The 16,438-nt window shown below is 42.3% G+C and overlaps 1 protein-coding gene across 2 annotated transcripts in view; it reads right to left on the bottom strand.

The window, feature by feature from the left end:
• The window catches only part of SNCAIP (synuclein alpha interacting protein), an 81,978-nt gene that overhangs the window by 35,088 nt on the left and 30,452 nt on the right, over window positions 1–16,438 (bottom strand). For both annotated transcript variants that reach the window (XM_077753031.1, XM_077753032.1), the window contains exons 3-4: window positions 6,093–6,961; window positions 4,257–4,436 (exon numbers count right to left, since the gene is read on the bottom strand). In XM_077753031.1, coding sequence (XP_077609157.1) covers window positions 4,257–4,436; window positions 6,093–6,961 — 1,049 coding nt within the window. The remainder of the gene's footprint in view (window positions 1–4,256; window positions 4,437–6,092; window positions 6,962–16,438) is intronic.

Genomic DNA, 16,438 nt, shown 5'->3' with positions numbered 1-16,438 from the left:
AAGGTATTAGCTTTATTATTTATTTATTTATTTATTTATTTGTTTGTTTATTGTTAAACAACTTGGGTGGGGGGAGGGGCAGAGAAAGGGGGAGACAGAGGATCTGAAGCAGGCTCCACACCCAGCACAAAGCCTGACCTGGGGCTTGATCTCATGACGGCAAGATCATGACCTGAGCCAAAATCAAGAATTGGATGCTTAACCAACTGAGCTACCCAGGTGCCTCTAAGCAATTACTTTAGGTCTTTTCCCTTTTCTTTTTTTAATGCTGGCATTTACACTTATATATTTTGTTCTCAGCATTGCTTTAGCTGCATAGTATATTGCTTAATAGATTGCATTTTCAAATATTTTCCAGCATCTCTTGTACTTTCTTCTTTGATAAGTCATTATTCTGGAGTGATTTTTCTGGATATGTGATTATTAATTATTCTATTAATTCCAGACACTTGTGAATATCCCACATTTCCTTCTGTTACTGACTTCTAACTGCATTTCACTATGGTTAAAAGGGCATACTTTGCATGACTCCAAGCCTTTCTAATTTACTGAGACCTGTTCTACAGCCACACATATGATCTATTCTGGAGAATGTCCCACATGTACTTGGGGAGAATGCACACTCTTCTGTTGCTGGGTAGAATGTTCTGTTAGCTGTCTGTTAGGTCTAGTTACTCCAGAAGGTGCCATTGAAATAAATGTATTAAGTGATAAAATGCTGATACAAAGGTGGAAGGAAATAGATTGCAGTTTTGAATGCATGACTTGCCATAAATAGAAATACCAAGAAAACAAACAAACAAAAATGTTATCACATTCTGACAGGAGACTGTTGCCTGTGGAAGTCTCTGAGACTGGGGTCACTCCCTGGACGTTAAAAAGGAGTGTCAGGGGCGTCTGGGTGGCTCAGTCGGTTAAGCGTCCAACTTCAGCTCAGGTCATGATCTCACGGTTCATGGGTTTGAGCCCTGCATCGGGCTCTGTGCTGACAGCTAGTTCAGAGCCTGGAGGCTGCTTCAGATTCTGTATCTCCCTCTCTGACCCTCCCCTGCTCACGCTGTCTCTCTCTCTCAGAAATAAATAAAAAACATTTAAAAAATTTTAAAAAAAAGTGTCAGTAGATTATGTCTTTGGAGTCATTTTCTCACCAGACCAACATGGTGTCTTTGAGCTTGATCACAAAGGATGAATGAGAAATGAAAAAGAAATTAAGGTTATTTCATTCCATGTCTGTTTAGCACCTAAAATAATGTATCGTGTTGGCCCCATGTGAGAAACACAGTGCCCTCACCTTATAGAAATCTTTCTTTCCTGTCATTTTGTCGAACTGTTCCTCAAGGGCACTCAGTAATGTGCTAAAGTGCCACAGTATTTAGTGTTGGGTTCCCTCAGAAAACTCTCAATAAATTCTGGTAAGAATTTATTATGTTCCATGTAAGGAGTTTAAGTGGAGGGGAGAGGCATTCATAAGCCTTCAAAGCCCCTTTCTTCAGGTAATCTTTTAATTTGATACCCTTCCTCTGACTCTGTTTCCTGTCCGTCCAGGCATATTATCTCGGCTACTTTTGCCATTTGTACCGAGTTTGTTGTCTTTCATAACAGCAGGGCTCTCAGAACTATGTTTAATGAGCTGAAACACCAGCGGCTGGTCACTGGTGTTCAAAACAAGGTCCTAAAACAGAAGAGTGATGACTTCTTATAACTCCCTTGACTTCACCAACTCCTATCAAATTACACTGAATGGACTGAGGCAGGATTTGTGTCAGGACCAATTTCCAAAGGGGGTGGCACTTACAAAAGATTTGTATATACTGCGTTTGTAAATTCTACATTAAATGAAGAAACAGAAGATTTCCCTTTCTCATATCATTTGCCTGTAAGTAAAAATATGAAAAGTCTGAGACCCCGTTTCCAGAAGGGCTTTTGAGTCTTATGGGTTTGATATGTGTTCTTCATTAAAACAAAGAAACAAAATGCACTGCCATTTTATTCTTAATCTTATTCTTTTATTCTTATCCTTATCCTTACCCCCATCCCTCTCCCTATCCCTACCCTTATCCTTACTCTTACTCTTATTCTTCTTATTCAGTAATCTCTACCCCCAACATGGGGCTTGAACTCAACTCCAAGATCAAGAGTTGCACACTCTTCCAATTGAGCCAGCCAGACGTCCCCAAATGCACTGCAGTTTAAACTTCCATGCCGATTATGTGATAGCATTTGTTGACTAGAGGAGTTTACGAAGAATGAATTAACAACATGGATACCGTAGAAGGAGTTTATACCCGGGTGGCTTAATGACCACCAAGTTTCTTATGTACTGTCCTACTCTGAAGACTCTTAATCTATGAAAACAAGCATGAGGAGATATAAACAAAGAAAAAAAACCCTTTCTCTGCCAACTATGCAGCTAAGATATCCTCCATAAACTAACATTAGCTAGAAAAACTAATGAGAACTGTATTTTCTAAACACTAAAACAGCAAGGCAAATGTCAACATTTATTGGCATTGCATGAATATTCTATTCATCACTGACCCATGTCCATTGATGACCAGACCCAACTCCTGCCTTCTCATAGGAGTCGGATTTAGGACTAGATCCTGAATTTGCCACCCTGCACTTGAATTTCTGGTAATTTACCTGCCTTATCTATCAGGCTATCAGCTCTTTAAGATAAGGGACTATGTCTCATTCAAAGTTGTACTGCCATCATCTAACATAGTACCACCTAGTTCGACAGTTCGACACATTGTCGAACTCAACTACTGTGCACCTTGACTTCCCATCTAATTTCTCTTTCTTCATGAGGGCTGCCTGTAGTACCACTCTTAATGTGACAGAGCAACATTCACTAAAGGAAAGCGGTATCTACCAGGGTCGTAGATTACTTATTTTATAAAAAAATATTATTTTCTATACTATCTTTGCAATGGTACATTATCACTGAGTAAAATTAAATAAAACAGAAAGCAACTTTTAATACGTAAAACTTTACTGCATGGTAAACAAATTAAAGATGCAAAAGTTCAGATTGCTTAAAAAATATATGAGGGGTAGGCCAGCAACCACTTGTTTTTAAAATGTAACATGTTCTTCAGTGAATTCACAAATAGGTTTCTTTAACTAGAAAGTTCCCCTAGTAAATTTCAAAAATAATTCCATTTCTAAAAATTATGATCATTCAGTTTTTAGAAGACATAACTAGCAAAACACATACGTAGAAGCACAAGCTGTATTATATTTCCCTGAACTTCACTTATGGCTTCTTCATAAATATGACTGAATTCTACATTTATCTGCCAAAGATCTTACAAGTAATTTTAGTTTAATAGCTAACCTTCTAGTGATGTGTTATATTTTACAGAGGCACTTACGTGCAGTGCTATAAAAGACCATGTTTCCCTGACTCACAATGTCTAGGTTTTAACTCTTTCTCACTTGGCATTAATCTGTGTGGTTTTTGACTGAGAGCATACAGCGCTTAGCCAAGAGCTAGACTCAAACTCCGCACTGACCCTCTGAACAACTCTGGGTCCTGAAGACATTTCAACTTCAGATGTGATCCATTAGAAGCCTGCTTTAGTATCTGAAATACTCCTGAGAGCTATCATTCCTTAAAATACACCTTTTCCTCATTTGTCTCGCTCATTATATTCACATTAGGAAAAAAATGAAACTGTCTCAGATAAACCCAGGTGTGGTTCAGACTCTGAGTTGCCGTCACCAGCAATAACAAAAGTTCTGAGGACTGCACTAGAACATTTTACGTCCTCTTTATTAGCTGACTCGAAGCTTACCCTCATTGCACCATAAGTTGGAATGTAGTCTCCAAATCTCAAAGCAGTTAGTAACTGAAATGATTACTATCTTAAATGTCGTATGCTCATTTGCCATTTGCTTGGTATACTGCGCTCCTCTTTCCCTATACTCATCTTTCCAAGTTGGCTCACTAGGAATCTTACAACAGCAGTCATGGGATTGGGGTCACCTGGGTGGTTCAGTCAGTTAAGCATCCAACTCTGATTTTGGCTCGGGTCATGGATCATGCTCTCACAGTGTGTGGGTTTGAGCCCCATGTCGGGCTTTGCGCTGACAGTGTGCAGCCTGCTTGGGATTCTGTCTCCTTCTCTCTCTGCCCCTCCCCCGCTTTGTATCTTTCTCAACATTAATGAAAATAAGCCCTAAAAAACAACAACAAAAAACCCCAACAACCCAACTGTTAGCTGTGGAGGGTGCAGCCCCCAACTGATCACCTTGATGGCCAAGCCCGCTGGAGTCAATCTCTCCACATTCCGCTCACTGAGGCAGTCCTCTCCCATCAAAGACGTGAGATGCTGCAGACATTCCGCGTGTCCCTGCGATGCGGCCACGTGTAAGAGATTGTTGCCGCTTTCATCATGAATTTTGTCTAGGTTGTCAGCAGCGAGGTGTGGCTGTACAAACAGTTAAGAGTAGAATGCTTAAGTCCATAATCAGAATGAGGTACTGTGGAGGTTCTGCTGTGGACACTGGGAAGAAGACATGAGCTTCCAGAAACTTTGGTGGCAATCCTGGGGGTGTCATAGGTCAGAATTCCTTACCATCAGTTCTGATGACTGTCCAGTACAGAGTTTGCTATACTTTCCTTGAGAACATGAGTTCTCAAGAGACTTATCTTCATGGGAGACATGGTGACTGGGATAGGTCAGCAAGATCTCCGAGGCTCCAAGCTGGCTTTCTAAACAACTGCACTGACATTTATGGTAATTGGCAAATTCCCTTTCTGTCTACTCCACTCGGCTGCTAAGTGCTGACAGCCAGACTGTGTTTTATTCTCTGTTGTAGGTTTGCTGAATAAAGGAACCACTTCTCTCAACCATCTGGTCTGCCTTAAACTATGGAGAATTGGCTTTGATAGCAAATTCCATGATGGCTGCCATGACTAAGTGCCACCACGGGGTTCTTCTAGACACTTCTAGACACTTTCGCCCCAGAGAGACTCCGGGGGCATCTGGAGGCTACCTGGACTTTGGTTTTCTCACCTGTAGTAAAACTTAGTTCCCTGTATTAGTTCCATGGTCGATAGAGGCTGTTGGGTGAATCGAGAGGTGTTATCACTTGGGAAATGTGAAAACATGGGATGGACAAAAGGCAGAAATGAACAAGAGAGAAATAGAGAGGAAGAGCCAGGAGAAATGGGAAAGCTATTTTCAGCAGAAAAAAAGTTTGTATTTCTTTATTTAGTAAAACTGTTCAATCCTATCATCCTATAACAGTAAGATTTGGGATAATGGACCAAGCACATTGTACTTATCCCTGTAGAGCTTTACCCTGAGTGGAATGGCACTGCCAAGATGTGATGATTTTCTTGAGTGAGACTTTAATTAACATCATGGTATCAGCCCAGGCTTGCTACTGTTCGATCCAAGTCTGGAAGCCAGAAAAGAACAATGCAGGCAGATGGAGTGTGATTTCGGCCGAGCTCTCTCAGAGACGAGGCAGAATAGACTTTCCTCACATCACGTTAACTCCGTGACCAGACCTTTTGGAAAAGCTTCTTCACGCTCTCTAGACATGCCACGCTGGGACTGAATAAAAGCCCCAAATAGGTCAGAGGGCAACCAAGCTCTAGGGTAAGCCTCTATCTGCAAATGCTCTTAGACATCCTGGTCCAACTCTTCTGAATAATGATCAGGGTAAAACAGAAGACCCTCTGTTCATGGATCTGGCAGGTCCACCAGCAACAAGGAACACACGCCCCCACAAGTACATGAGTGGGAACATTGGGCACCATTTGGAAAGGGAAAAGAAAGACATTAAGAGTCACGTTAAAGCAAGCACTGGACTTGTTGTGTTTTTGTTTTAGATTATGTGTCCTATTCTAGTCAAAGTCCTGCCAAGTTAAAGAGGAATAATGCTCCCTCTGTAGCTGTTTATGTTCCCCCTGTACTAACCCAAAGGTGGATTTTAAACTTCAAAAGGCATCTCATCAAACTAAAGCTACGAGTAAAGATTAAGCTAGAATGGGAACAAATGGTCATCATTCTATTACTCATGAGTGAAGCTGATAAAACTGGAGTCTCTAGGTTACTGAATTAGATCATACTCACCAGGAGAGATATCTGTCCTTCTTTAACGATGTTCAAGATGCTTTTCCCTTTTTTCAGATACTCACTCCTTTCTTCTGGGCCTTGGGAGCTGGTCCAGTTCACACCCCCAATGTGCTCTTCCAATTTGGGTTCCGTGGCAGAGGACTGCAGATGGAAGTCCCTGAGCTGGCAGTCTGGCGTTGCCTTCTCGCGTTTTCGACTATGAGGATCACTAAAGGTCGTGTTGAGGAAATCCTTGCTCTGGTTTTCGGGCTCATATGCAGAGCCACACTTCACCAGAGACGGTGAGCTCTCAGATTCTGCGGCAGAAAGCTTTTGCGGGTCACGGATAACGGACGGTGCTTTTCTCAAGTGAGGGCTTTTCACGGGAGAAAGGACACAGAATGGCGTCATGGTGGAAGGTGAGCTCTCGGCACTTCCGGTAGAGCAGGCTTTGCCAGAAAGGCCATTGATGGTCGTGCACAAACCCAGAATTCTCTTATCTGAAGTCACCTTGGGAAAAGGGGCCAGCTGTTGACTGGATTTAATGTAAGGCACATCCAGAATCTCATCCATGTCAAGGTCATAATGCTCCAGTTCACCCAGCAAGGTGCTGGGCTCGGTGCTTTCGCTTTGGGGGCCGTTGTCTCCTTCTCCAGGACTGAGCTCCTCAGGCTGGGTGCCTGGCTCCAAATCACTCCCTTTCTGGTACTCCACCTTCTGGTTCTTTTGGTCATCACTTTCATTGTTGTCCAGAGTCTCTGGCTGGTGTTTCAGCGGGGAAACTCGCTTCACGGGACGGAACTTACTGTACACATCAGCGATGCCTGTGGGCTTCTGTGTGTTTGCAATGAGAGCCGACACACTGCAATTCCAGCTCGAATTAGAAACTGTTTTGAAATACATAAAAGAGGAGAGTATTAAACGGAAACACTGAAGATATCTGGGCCGTGCAGGCAGATGTGGACCACTCACGTCATGTTCAAAGAAAGCCCCTGTCTAAGGGGACAACTAAGAGTGAATGAAAACCAAACACAAGATATCACAAAACAAACGGTTCATACTTACCCCTAGAAAACAGCGAGTGACAGAAGTGATGGCATATTGGCTCAAAATTAATTCAAGTAGTAAGTACGGTAAAAGGAGACAGCCAAAACAACAACAAACCCTGACAGACTTTTAGGTTCATTCCCTGGACGGCTATACCTCTTTGGAAGTATTATGAGACTCGTCACCACCTTGAGGAACAGAACTAGAGAAAGGATCCTCTGCGTTAAATGGACTTGCAAATTAGTTTAGGGAGAGAAGGGATGGACGTGCACATTGGCACATACGTGTGTGTGCACACACGTGTATATCCTTAAAGCTTAAGAGGTCTCATATAAAGAAGGGGTAAATTATTTAATATTGGACAAACTCAAACAGTGCCCTACTGGGTGATTCTCTGCCACAGATGAGTATTCCAGCGAACCAGCGTTCAGGGAATTTCACAGTGCTTTCTGACATACGCACACAGCAACATAATGTATTCATACTTTATAATGGAACATACAGGAAAGTTCAACGCTCCCCTTCATTGTTGGCAAAGCTGGGAAGAATCAGGAGGAGAGGAAGATGCAAAGGGAGAGTGAGATGTGTGGGTTAGTGGTTTTGTTTTGTGTTTTTTCCTTCTCATTTCTCTGCAAAGCTCAGATAAAGGGTGCATGGTTTGCCTTTGAGTGAGTGTCTGGTTGAGATGGAGCATACAATGAAACAGCAATGGGTCTGGGCGTTAAAGATAAGAGCACTGTCTCTCCTAGTAAGCCTTGTGAAAGGCAACCCTGTGACTTCTCGTGGTACAGGGTGACAGAACACTAGTCTTCTCCATCGTGATGATCCTGCCTCCTCTCTGGGGCACTCCCCTGACTAGACAGCTGACCTGGCTTTTGCAAACTTGTAGGTCACTGATTTATGGACTCCTCCTCCTCTCCTTCCATTACATTTACACCATCCCCCTCTGAAGGGGGTAGATTTCAGGACATGCCTTCCAACTAGGAGCCTCTCCGCTCTATCTCTCTTCTTCTGGAACAACCACGGGTGGGAAGTATTTAATCCCAAAGCTTGTGCCTGTGTCTGCTCTTTGCTACTGGGCACAACCAAAGAATTAAGGAGATGGGGTGCATTCAGGTCTGTAACTTCTACGACAGTCTCCGGCTCCCACTAATTCTCGAGAGAAAGTGGCAGAGAAGTCATAAAATGCTCCCCAAATTTAGATCACTGGTCATTCTTGCTCTTACTGGGATGTATCTTAAAGGATTCAGAGAAGTTCTGGAAGCAAGTTAAGGAGGTGAGAGTAAGTGTCTGGAGCCTGAATGCAATGTAATTGTTGGTGGATGGGTTCTTCCCTCCAAAAGAGCGTAATTTCCCGTAGGGTTTCAGAAGGTCTGCACCATGTGAAATTATGGCTCTGAGACCTTTAACATATAAGAAGACAATACTATGAGCTGTGGAGACAGGCCTGGATTCTGTCCAGTAAGAGACAGGTATTAACAAGGAATGGTCCAGAAGGGAAGGGAGGTATCTAGATGCTGTTAAGCTGCAGCGTCTCTTCCCGTTTGTTGGCTCCGGTTTAAGCTGTACACAGTACTTGGCACAGAGCACACAATTAACAAATGCGAGTATTTGAATTTGAATCTCACTTTGCGCAATGCATTAAATCTCCTTTTAAATGCCCGAAGCGCATCCTTCTGAGGGATTTACAGCTTAATATCACAGGGGACAAAAGCCCCGTTAATAAACTCCAAGGAGTGATAATCGCCAATAAGAGCTGGATTTCCTAAAGTTATTTATGAAAAGTAAATATGCAAAGGCAAAGACAAATTCCAGTTGGTCTATTATAAATTTAAAAAGGTTTCCTATCTTTTATAGGTCCATTTTTCCCTAAAAATGAGAAGCAATGAAGAATTGTCTGCCAGAAATTTCTGCCAAGCTTTTCTCTCTTCCTTTCAAGCACACATGGTTACTTATTTAAAACAGCAGACAAATAGTGGACAAAGAGTTTATAATGTGTAAATATGTCTTAATTTTATCCATCAAATTTTCTGCAAAGCTTAAAATACAGGGGGTGTGTGCGCAGGCGTGTGTGTGTGTGTGTGTGTGTGTGTAACCCTTGACATTTTGGAGATGTATACTTATTATTAGGTATGGTATTTGCTAATATTTTGCCAATTACCTTGATTCCTTTGAAACTTCTTCAAAACGTGCATCTCAGGATGTGATAAAAAATTTTTTAAGTCACATAACTTAGTGGACCAATACAATGAGTGCATTGTACCAATATATTTATGTATTGCATAAGGTCGTGGGTTCAAAGGGCTACTCTTTTATGTTGGCTTTATTTACATGTGAAATTTTTTCCAAGTGATACAGGGAAATGGATACCATATGTTTCCCAGCTGTTTTGTACTGACAGGAGCCATTAAGAACGCTCTATGGAAATGAATTCTGTCTGAGTCTTATAAAAACACTTCTTTCCACAGAAGGGTCTAGAAACTGAAGAAGGGGCATCAACATTAGGCTTGTTGTCCTTCCTCTCATTCAAACCTCTGACTCTCTTTTAGGCTGAGAGGGTGAAATCTATGCTTTCTAATCTGTGTCTTGATGACCAGGAAAAAAACAAACAAACAAACAAATCCCAGTTACATAAAACTGATTTAAGAGATTCTCATGAGAATGCTTTAATTTATTACTATGCATATTCATCTAAGAAAGAAGGAAGATTTTATGCTATACATAAGTCAAAACTTAGTATTATTTCTCCTAAGCTGGGAAAATGAGCATTTTAAGCACAACATAAGAAAAAGGGCTACTAATGATTGAAAAGATTTTAACTTAGAATTCTGTTAAGTCTACTCCAAATTTCATTTATACCATTGTTCTACCCCAACACCATAATCAGTTTCTTAAAACACATGGAAACAAAGTTCAGACTAACTATAGTAAGTAGGAAAGTAGGAAGATTTTGAGGCTAACCTTGTTTTCTGGAAATCATGAATAAAGCCTTCATATGTTAAGCTTTAAATCCCTGAAAATTTTATCTCTTTCTTATTAGATCTTTACAAGCTCTATGCAAACAGGGTCTGTGTCTAATTTATCTCTCTGGCTCAAAGCTCTCAGGAAACTGCTTTACAGAACTAGGTTTTTAATGACTTCTTGGTTGCATGGATTCATTTTTAACATGTTATGAAAGTAAACATGCCTAATACACCTTAAACCTGTCTACCTGATTATGTCACAAATTTTCTAAAATGGTTGGTAGGTAAGTGCAAATGTTTTTGAGGCTGATTTAGAGACCACAGTGATCTCTTCCGATCTAACTGGCACTGGAGCTGTCTCTAAGGTCCAGCAAGATGGCTTCCATTGCCTGCCATTCACGTGTCGCATTTCTGCCACAAGCATTTCATGTGAGCCTTGGATGGGTGCATACTTGTCACAGGTAGAGGTTCCAAAGCCAGGGTCTTACTCCCTCCTCCCTTACTCGCCCTCCTCCCTTTCTCCTTCTCATCCGGCACACACATCTACCTGTAAACCTGGCCTGGGTCATGTGACCACTCGTGCAGTCTCTCAAGCCATCTATCTGCAAAGCATTGCTGGCCCTTCTCTTCTGTTGACCTGTGTGTCCCTTCCCTCCAGGCACCAACTCTGCATGTGGCCCGATCCCAAATTTCTCTCAAATCTGGTCCCTCTTTTCCATCCTGTTACATTGACTGGTCCACACTGGGACCCTTGCACTGCAAAGTTCTAGCTACTTCTCTGGTCTCCCTTGGCAGTCCTGAGTTATCTCTCTTCATGTAGGTCTGATTTTGTCACTTCTTAGCTCAAAATCCTCAGATGGCCCTGTATTGCCTATGACACTTCCCCCTCTGTAGCATGCATATCCCTGTAGTATCTAGGATGGCACACAAGATCGATGCTGAATATTCCTGACTTAGAACATAAGGAAGCTTTGGGGCACCTGGGTGGCTCAGTCGGTTAAGTGCCTGATTTCAGCTCAGGTCATGATCTCACAGTCTGTGGGTTTGAGTCCCACATCGGGCTCTGTGCTGACAGCTCAGAGCCTGAAGCCTGCCTTGGATTGTGTTTCCCTTTCTCTTTGCTCCTCCCCGACTCATGCTCTGTCTGTCTCTCTCCCCCCAAAACAAATAAACGTTAAAAAATAAAAAAGAAAGTAAGGAAGCTTTATGCCATTCAACTTTCTTTTTTCCTTCTACATAATTTAAGGAGTCTCAGTTTGGTGCTACAATGGATTTAACTCCTCTCTAAAACTTACCATCTCCCTTAAAAATGAGGAGACAGCAGGTCTCAGGCTCAGAAACTTTCACAAGCAAAGACTTAATAGGAATGTTTTATTTTCATCACATTCATTTTATTTATTTAAGAAAAATTTTTTAAAATATTTTTATTTATTTGTGCGAGAGAGAGAGAGAGACAGCACGAGCAGGGGAGTGTCAGAGAGACAGGGAGATACAGAATCTGAAGCAGTCTCCAGGCTCTGAGTTAGCTGTCAGCACAGAGCCCGGTGTGGGCCTCGAACCCATGAACTCCGAGATCATGACCTGAGCTGACATCAGACGCTTAACCAACCGAGGCACCCAGGTGCCCCCGTCACATTCATTTTAATGATGAACTTGAATTTACTGCAATTGATGTTGGTTTTTCTTTTATTTTAATGCTTATTTATTTATTTTGAGAGAGAGGGAGCATGTGCACACATGAATAAATAGGGGAGAGGCAGAAAGAGAGAGGGAGAGGAGAGCAATTCAAGCAGGTTCTGCACTGTCAGTTTGCTACGTGGGGCTGGATCTCATGAGCTGCGAGATCATGACCGGAGGTAAAATCAAGAGTCAGATGCTTGGGGTACCTGGGTGGCTCTGTTGATTCAGCGTCCAACTTCAGTTTAGGTCATGATCTCATGGTTCATGAGTTCCAGCCCTACATCAGGCTCTGTGCTGACAGCTCAGATCCTGGAGGCTGCTTCGGATTCCGGGTCTCCCTCTCTCTCTGCCCCTCCCCTGCTTGCACTCTGTCTCTCTCAAAAATAAATAAAAATGTTTTTAAAAGAATTAAAAAAATAAAAAAGAGTCAGACACTTAACTGACTGAGCCACCCACGTGCCCGACGGTGGTTTTCTATTTACAATACTGATGAGAAGTTTCTTTTGAAAACAGGTATGTTTCAAAGTAAGACATTTTAGGAAACTGTTAAATATAGTACAAGTAGTATACAGGTGGAGCAAAAATAACAGAAGATGACTTTGGATATAACACATATGGTAGAATTAATACTTAAATTAGTAAAGTCTGGGAAAGGAAATTCCTTAGCGTAGGATGTAGCAGTTTCTATGCAGGCATACTTCAGAGATACTGCAGATTTCATTCCAGACCACAACAATAAAGGGAATACTTCAATAAAACAATCAAGTGAATATTTTGGTTTCCCAGTGTATATAATGGTTATGTCCATCCTATACTGTAATCTACTAATTGTGTAATTGCATTATGTCCAAAAAACAATGTATATACCTTAACTAAAAATACTTTATTGCTGCAAAGTGCTAACCATCATCTGAGCTTTCAGCCAGTCATCATCTTCCTGCTAGAGGAGGGTCTTGCTTCGATGCTGATGGCTGTTGACTGATCAGATTTGGGACTTCCTTCAAGTAAGACAACAATGAAGTTGGTCACATCGACAGACTCACTAAGGGTTTCTCTGTAGCACGTAATGCCATTTGATACCATTTACACAATGGCTGAGTTTCTTTCAAAATTGGACACAATTCTCTCAAACCCTACCACTGTTTGGTCAACTAAGTGTATGTCATGTTCTGAATTCTTTGCTGTAGTTGAATAATCTCCACAGCATCTTCCCCAGTAGTATATTCAATTTCAAGAAACCACTTTCTCTGGTCCTCTGTAAGAAACACTCCTCACCCATTCAAGTTTTATCATGAGATTGCAGCAATTCTGTTCCATCTTTAGGATCCACTTTTTTTTTTTTTAATATTTTTTATTTATTTCTAGGAGAGAGAGAGAGACAGCATGAGCAGGGGAGGGTCACAGAGAGAGGGAGTCACAGACTCTGAAACAGGCTCCAGGCTCTGAGCTGGCAGTCAGCACAGAGCCCGACGCGGGGCTCGAACCCACGAACCGCGAGATCATGACCTAAGCGAAAGTCGGACGCTTAACCAACTAAGCCACCCAGGCGCCCCTTTAGGATCCACTTCTAATGCTAGCTCTCCTGCTGTTTCCACACTTGCAGTGATGTTGTCCACTGAAGTCTAGAATCCCTGATGGTCATCCGTGAGGGTGGACGTCAACTTCCTCCATTCCTGTGAATGTTGATATTTGACCTCTTCCCATGAATCACAGCTATTCTTAATGGCATTGAGGCTGGGGAATCCTTTCCAGAAGGTTTTCAATCTACTTTGCCCAGAGCCATCAGCGGAAAAACCATCTATGGAAGCTACAGACTTTCAAAATATATTTTTTCGATGATAACAAGACTTAAAGTTGAAATGACTCCTTGATCCACAGGCTACAGAAGGAATGCTCCACTGGTAGGTACGAAAGCAACATTCCTGTCATTTACTTCTCCATCAGACCTCTTAGGTGACCAGGCGCATTGTCAACGAGCAGTCATATTTTCAAAGGAATCTTTTTTTCTGGGCAGTAGGTCTCAGCAGCGGGCTTATAAAATTCAGTAAACCATGCCATAAACAGATGTGCTGTTATTCAGGCTGTGTTGTTTCATTTGCAGAGCACAAGCAGGGTAGATGTAGCAGAATTCTCAAGGGCCCTGGGCTTTTCAGAATGGCAAATGAACACTGGCTTCAACCTAAAGTTACCAGCTATGATCGCCCCTAATAAAAAAGTCACCTGTCCCTTCAAGGCAAGCACTGACTTCTCCTCTTTAGCTTTGAAAGTCCTAGAGGACTTCCTCTTCCAGTAGAGGGCTCTTTCATCTATATTGAAAAATCTGATGTTTAGTGTAGCTGCCTTCATGAATGATCCCAGCTAGATCTTCTGGAAAACTTGCTGTATCTTCTATGTAAGCATGTGTTGCTTCCCTCTGGCACTTTTATGGGACATAAAGCTTCTTTCCTTAAACTTCATGAACCAATGTCTGCTAGCTTCAAACTTTTCTTCTGCAACTTCCCCACCTCTCTTGGCCTCCACATATTGAAGAGAGTTAGAGCCTTGCTCTGGTTGATGCTTTGGCTTAAGGAGATGTTGTGGCTGGTTTAATCTTCTGAGGGGACCACTAAAACTCTCTCCATATCAGCAAGAAGGCTGTTTTCCTTTCTAATTTTTTGTGTGTTCACTAGAGCCGCACTTTAAATTTCCTTCAAGAATTTTTACTTTGCCTTCACAACTAGCTGCCGTTTGGTTCAAGAAGCGTAGCTTTCAGCCTATCCTGGCTTTTGATCATGCCTTTCTCAACAAGCTTAATCATTTCTAGCTTTTTTATTTAAAATTGTTTTTTACAGTTACTTATTTTTAAGAGACAGAGAGAGACAGAGTGCAAATGGGGGAGGGGCAGAGAGAGAAGGAGACACAGAATCTGAAACAGGCTCCAGGCTCCTAGCTGTCAGCATAGAGCCCGACACGGGGCTCCAACCCTTGAACTGTGAGATCATGACTGGAGCCGAAGTTGAATGCTCAACCGACTGAGACACTCAGATGCCCCTCTAGCTTTTTTATTTTTATTTTTTATTTTTAATTTACATCCAAGTGACTTAGCATATAGTGCGATAATGATTTCAGGAGTAGAATCCAGTGATTCATCCCCTATGTGTAACACCAAGTGCTCATCCCAACAAGTGTCCTCCTTAATGCCCCTTGCCCGTTTAACTCATCCCCCACCACAGCCCTCTGTTTTTATATTATTTTTGCTTCCCTTCCCTTTTGTTCATCTGTTTTGTACCTTAAACTCCACAGATGACTGAAGTCATAATCATTTCTAGCTTTGATTTGAAGTAGAGACCTGCAACTCTTCCTTTCATGCGAACACTTAGAGGTCCTTGTAGGATTCTTAATTGGCTGAATTCCAAAATTAGAAGGTCTCAGGGAATAGGGAGGCCCAAGGAGAGGGAGAGAGATGGGAAAATGGACGGTCGATGTACCAGTCAGAACACACGGCACATTTACACAATTAGGCTTACCATCTGATATGGCCATGGCTTGTGGCACGTTAAAAACAAGTGCAGGAGTAACATCAAAGATCACTGATCATAGATCAACATAATGAACATAATAAGAATGAAAAAAATTGAAAAACTGTGAGAATTGCCAAAATGTGACATGGATACAAAGTGAGCAAACGCTGTTGGAAAAATGGCACAGAGAGACTTGCTTGACACAGCACTGCCACAGACACTCAACTTATATATATAAAAAAAAATGCAGTATTTGACAAGACCAAGAAAAAGGAAGTGCAATAAAAAGAGGTATGCCAGGGGCGCCTGGGTGGCTTAGTCGGTTGGGCGTCCGACTTTCGCTTAGGTCATGATCTCGCGGTTCGTGGGTTCGAGCCCCACGTCGGGCTCTGTGCTGACTGCCAGCTCAGAGCCTGGAGCCTGTTTCAGAGTCTGTGTCTCCCTCTCTCTCTGACCCTCCTCTGTTCACGCTGTCTCTCTCTCTCTCCTAGAAATAAATAAAAATAAAAAAAAAAGAGGTATGCCTACTTTTTTTTCCTTTTTTTTTTTTTTTCAGTGTTTATTTTTGAGAGAGAGGGCATGAGCAGGGGAGGGACAGAGAGAGATGGAGACAGAAGATCTAAAGTTGGCTCTGTGTTGACAGCAGAGAGCCTGATATGGGGGCTCGAACCTGCAAACCCTGAGATCATGACCTGAGCTGAAATCGACCAACTGAGCCACCCAGGTGCCTCTGTATTTATTTTCTAATTTATCTTCTCATCTAAGCATTCATCTTCCCACATCACTAAATTCCTCCTGTCCTGCCATTGCTAAACTCCCCATTTCTGGATACACCATGTTCCTCCTTCAGTGCTCCTGCCTTTGGGCAAGTTCCTCCTCTCCAGCAATGCCCTCACTGCCCTCTGTCTGACACAAGGCTCATCTGACAAGACTTTCCTAGGGGTTATGTCCATGGTGCACTTCCGCAGACTCTCCCAGGAAATTGTTGCTCCTTGCTTCTCAGCACCCTGAGATACACATGCCCACACCCAGAGTTGGGTATTTATGAAGCTCTTTTGCAACTATCCACACATTCACTGGTCTCACCGTCTGTCTCAAAAAAAGTTCCTCTAAGGCAAGGTTGCTCATGAACCTCCTTGTGTTTCTAACTGGCCATCATCTAGCATAGCATCTC

The sequence above is a fragment of the Crocuta crocuta genome, unplaced genomic scaffold (genome assembly GCF_008692635.1).
Source record: "Crocuta crocuta isolate KB4526 unplaced genomic scaffold, BGI_CrCroc_1.0 scaffold377, whole genome shotgun sequence".
In the NCBI taxonomy this organism is placed as follows: domain Eukaryota; kingdom Metazoa; phylum Chordata; class Mammalia; order Carnivora; family Hyaenidae; genus Crocuta; species Crocuta crocuta.
This window is presented reverse-complemented; position numbering and strand designations above follow the sequence as displayed.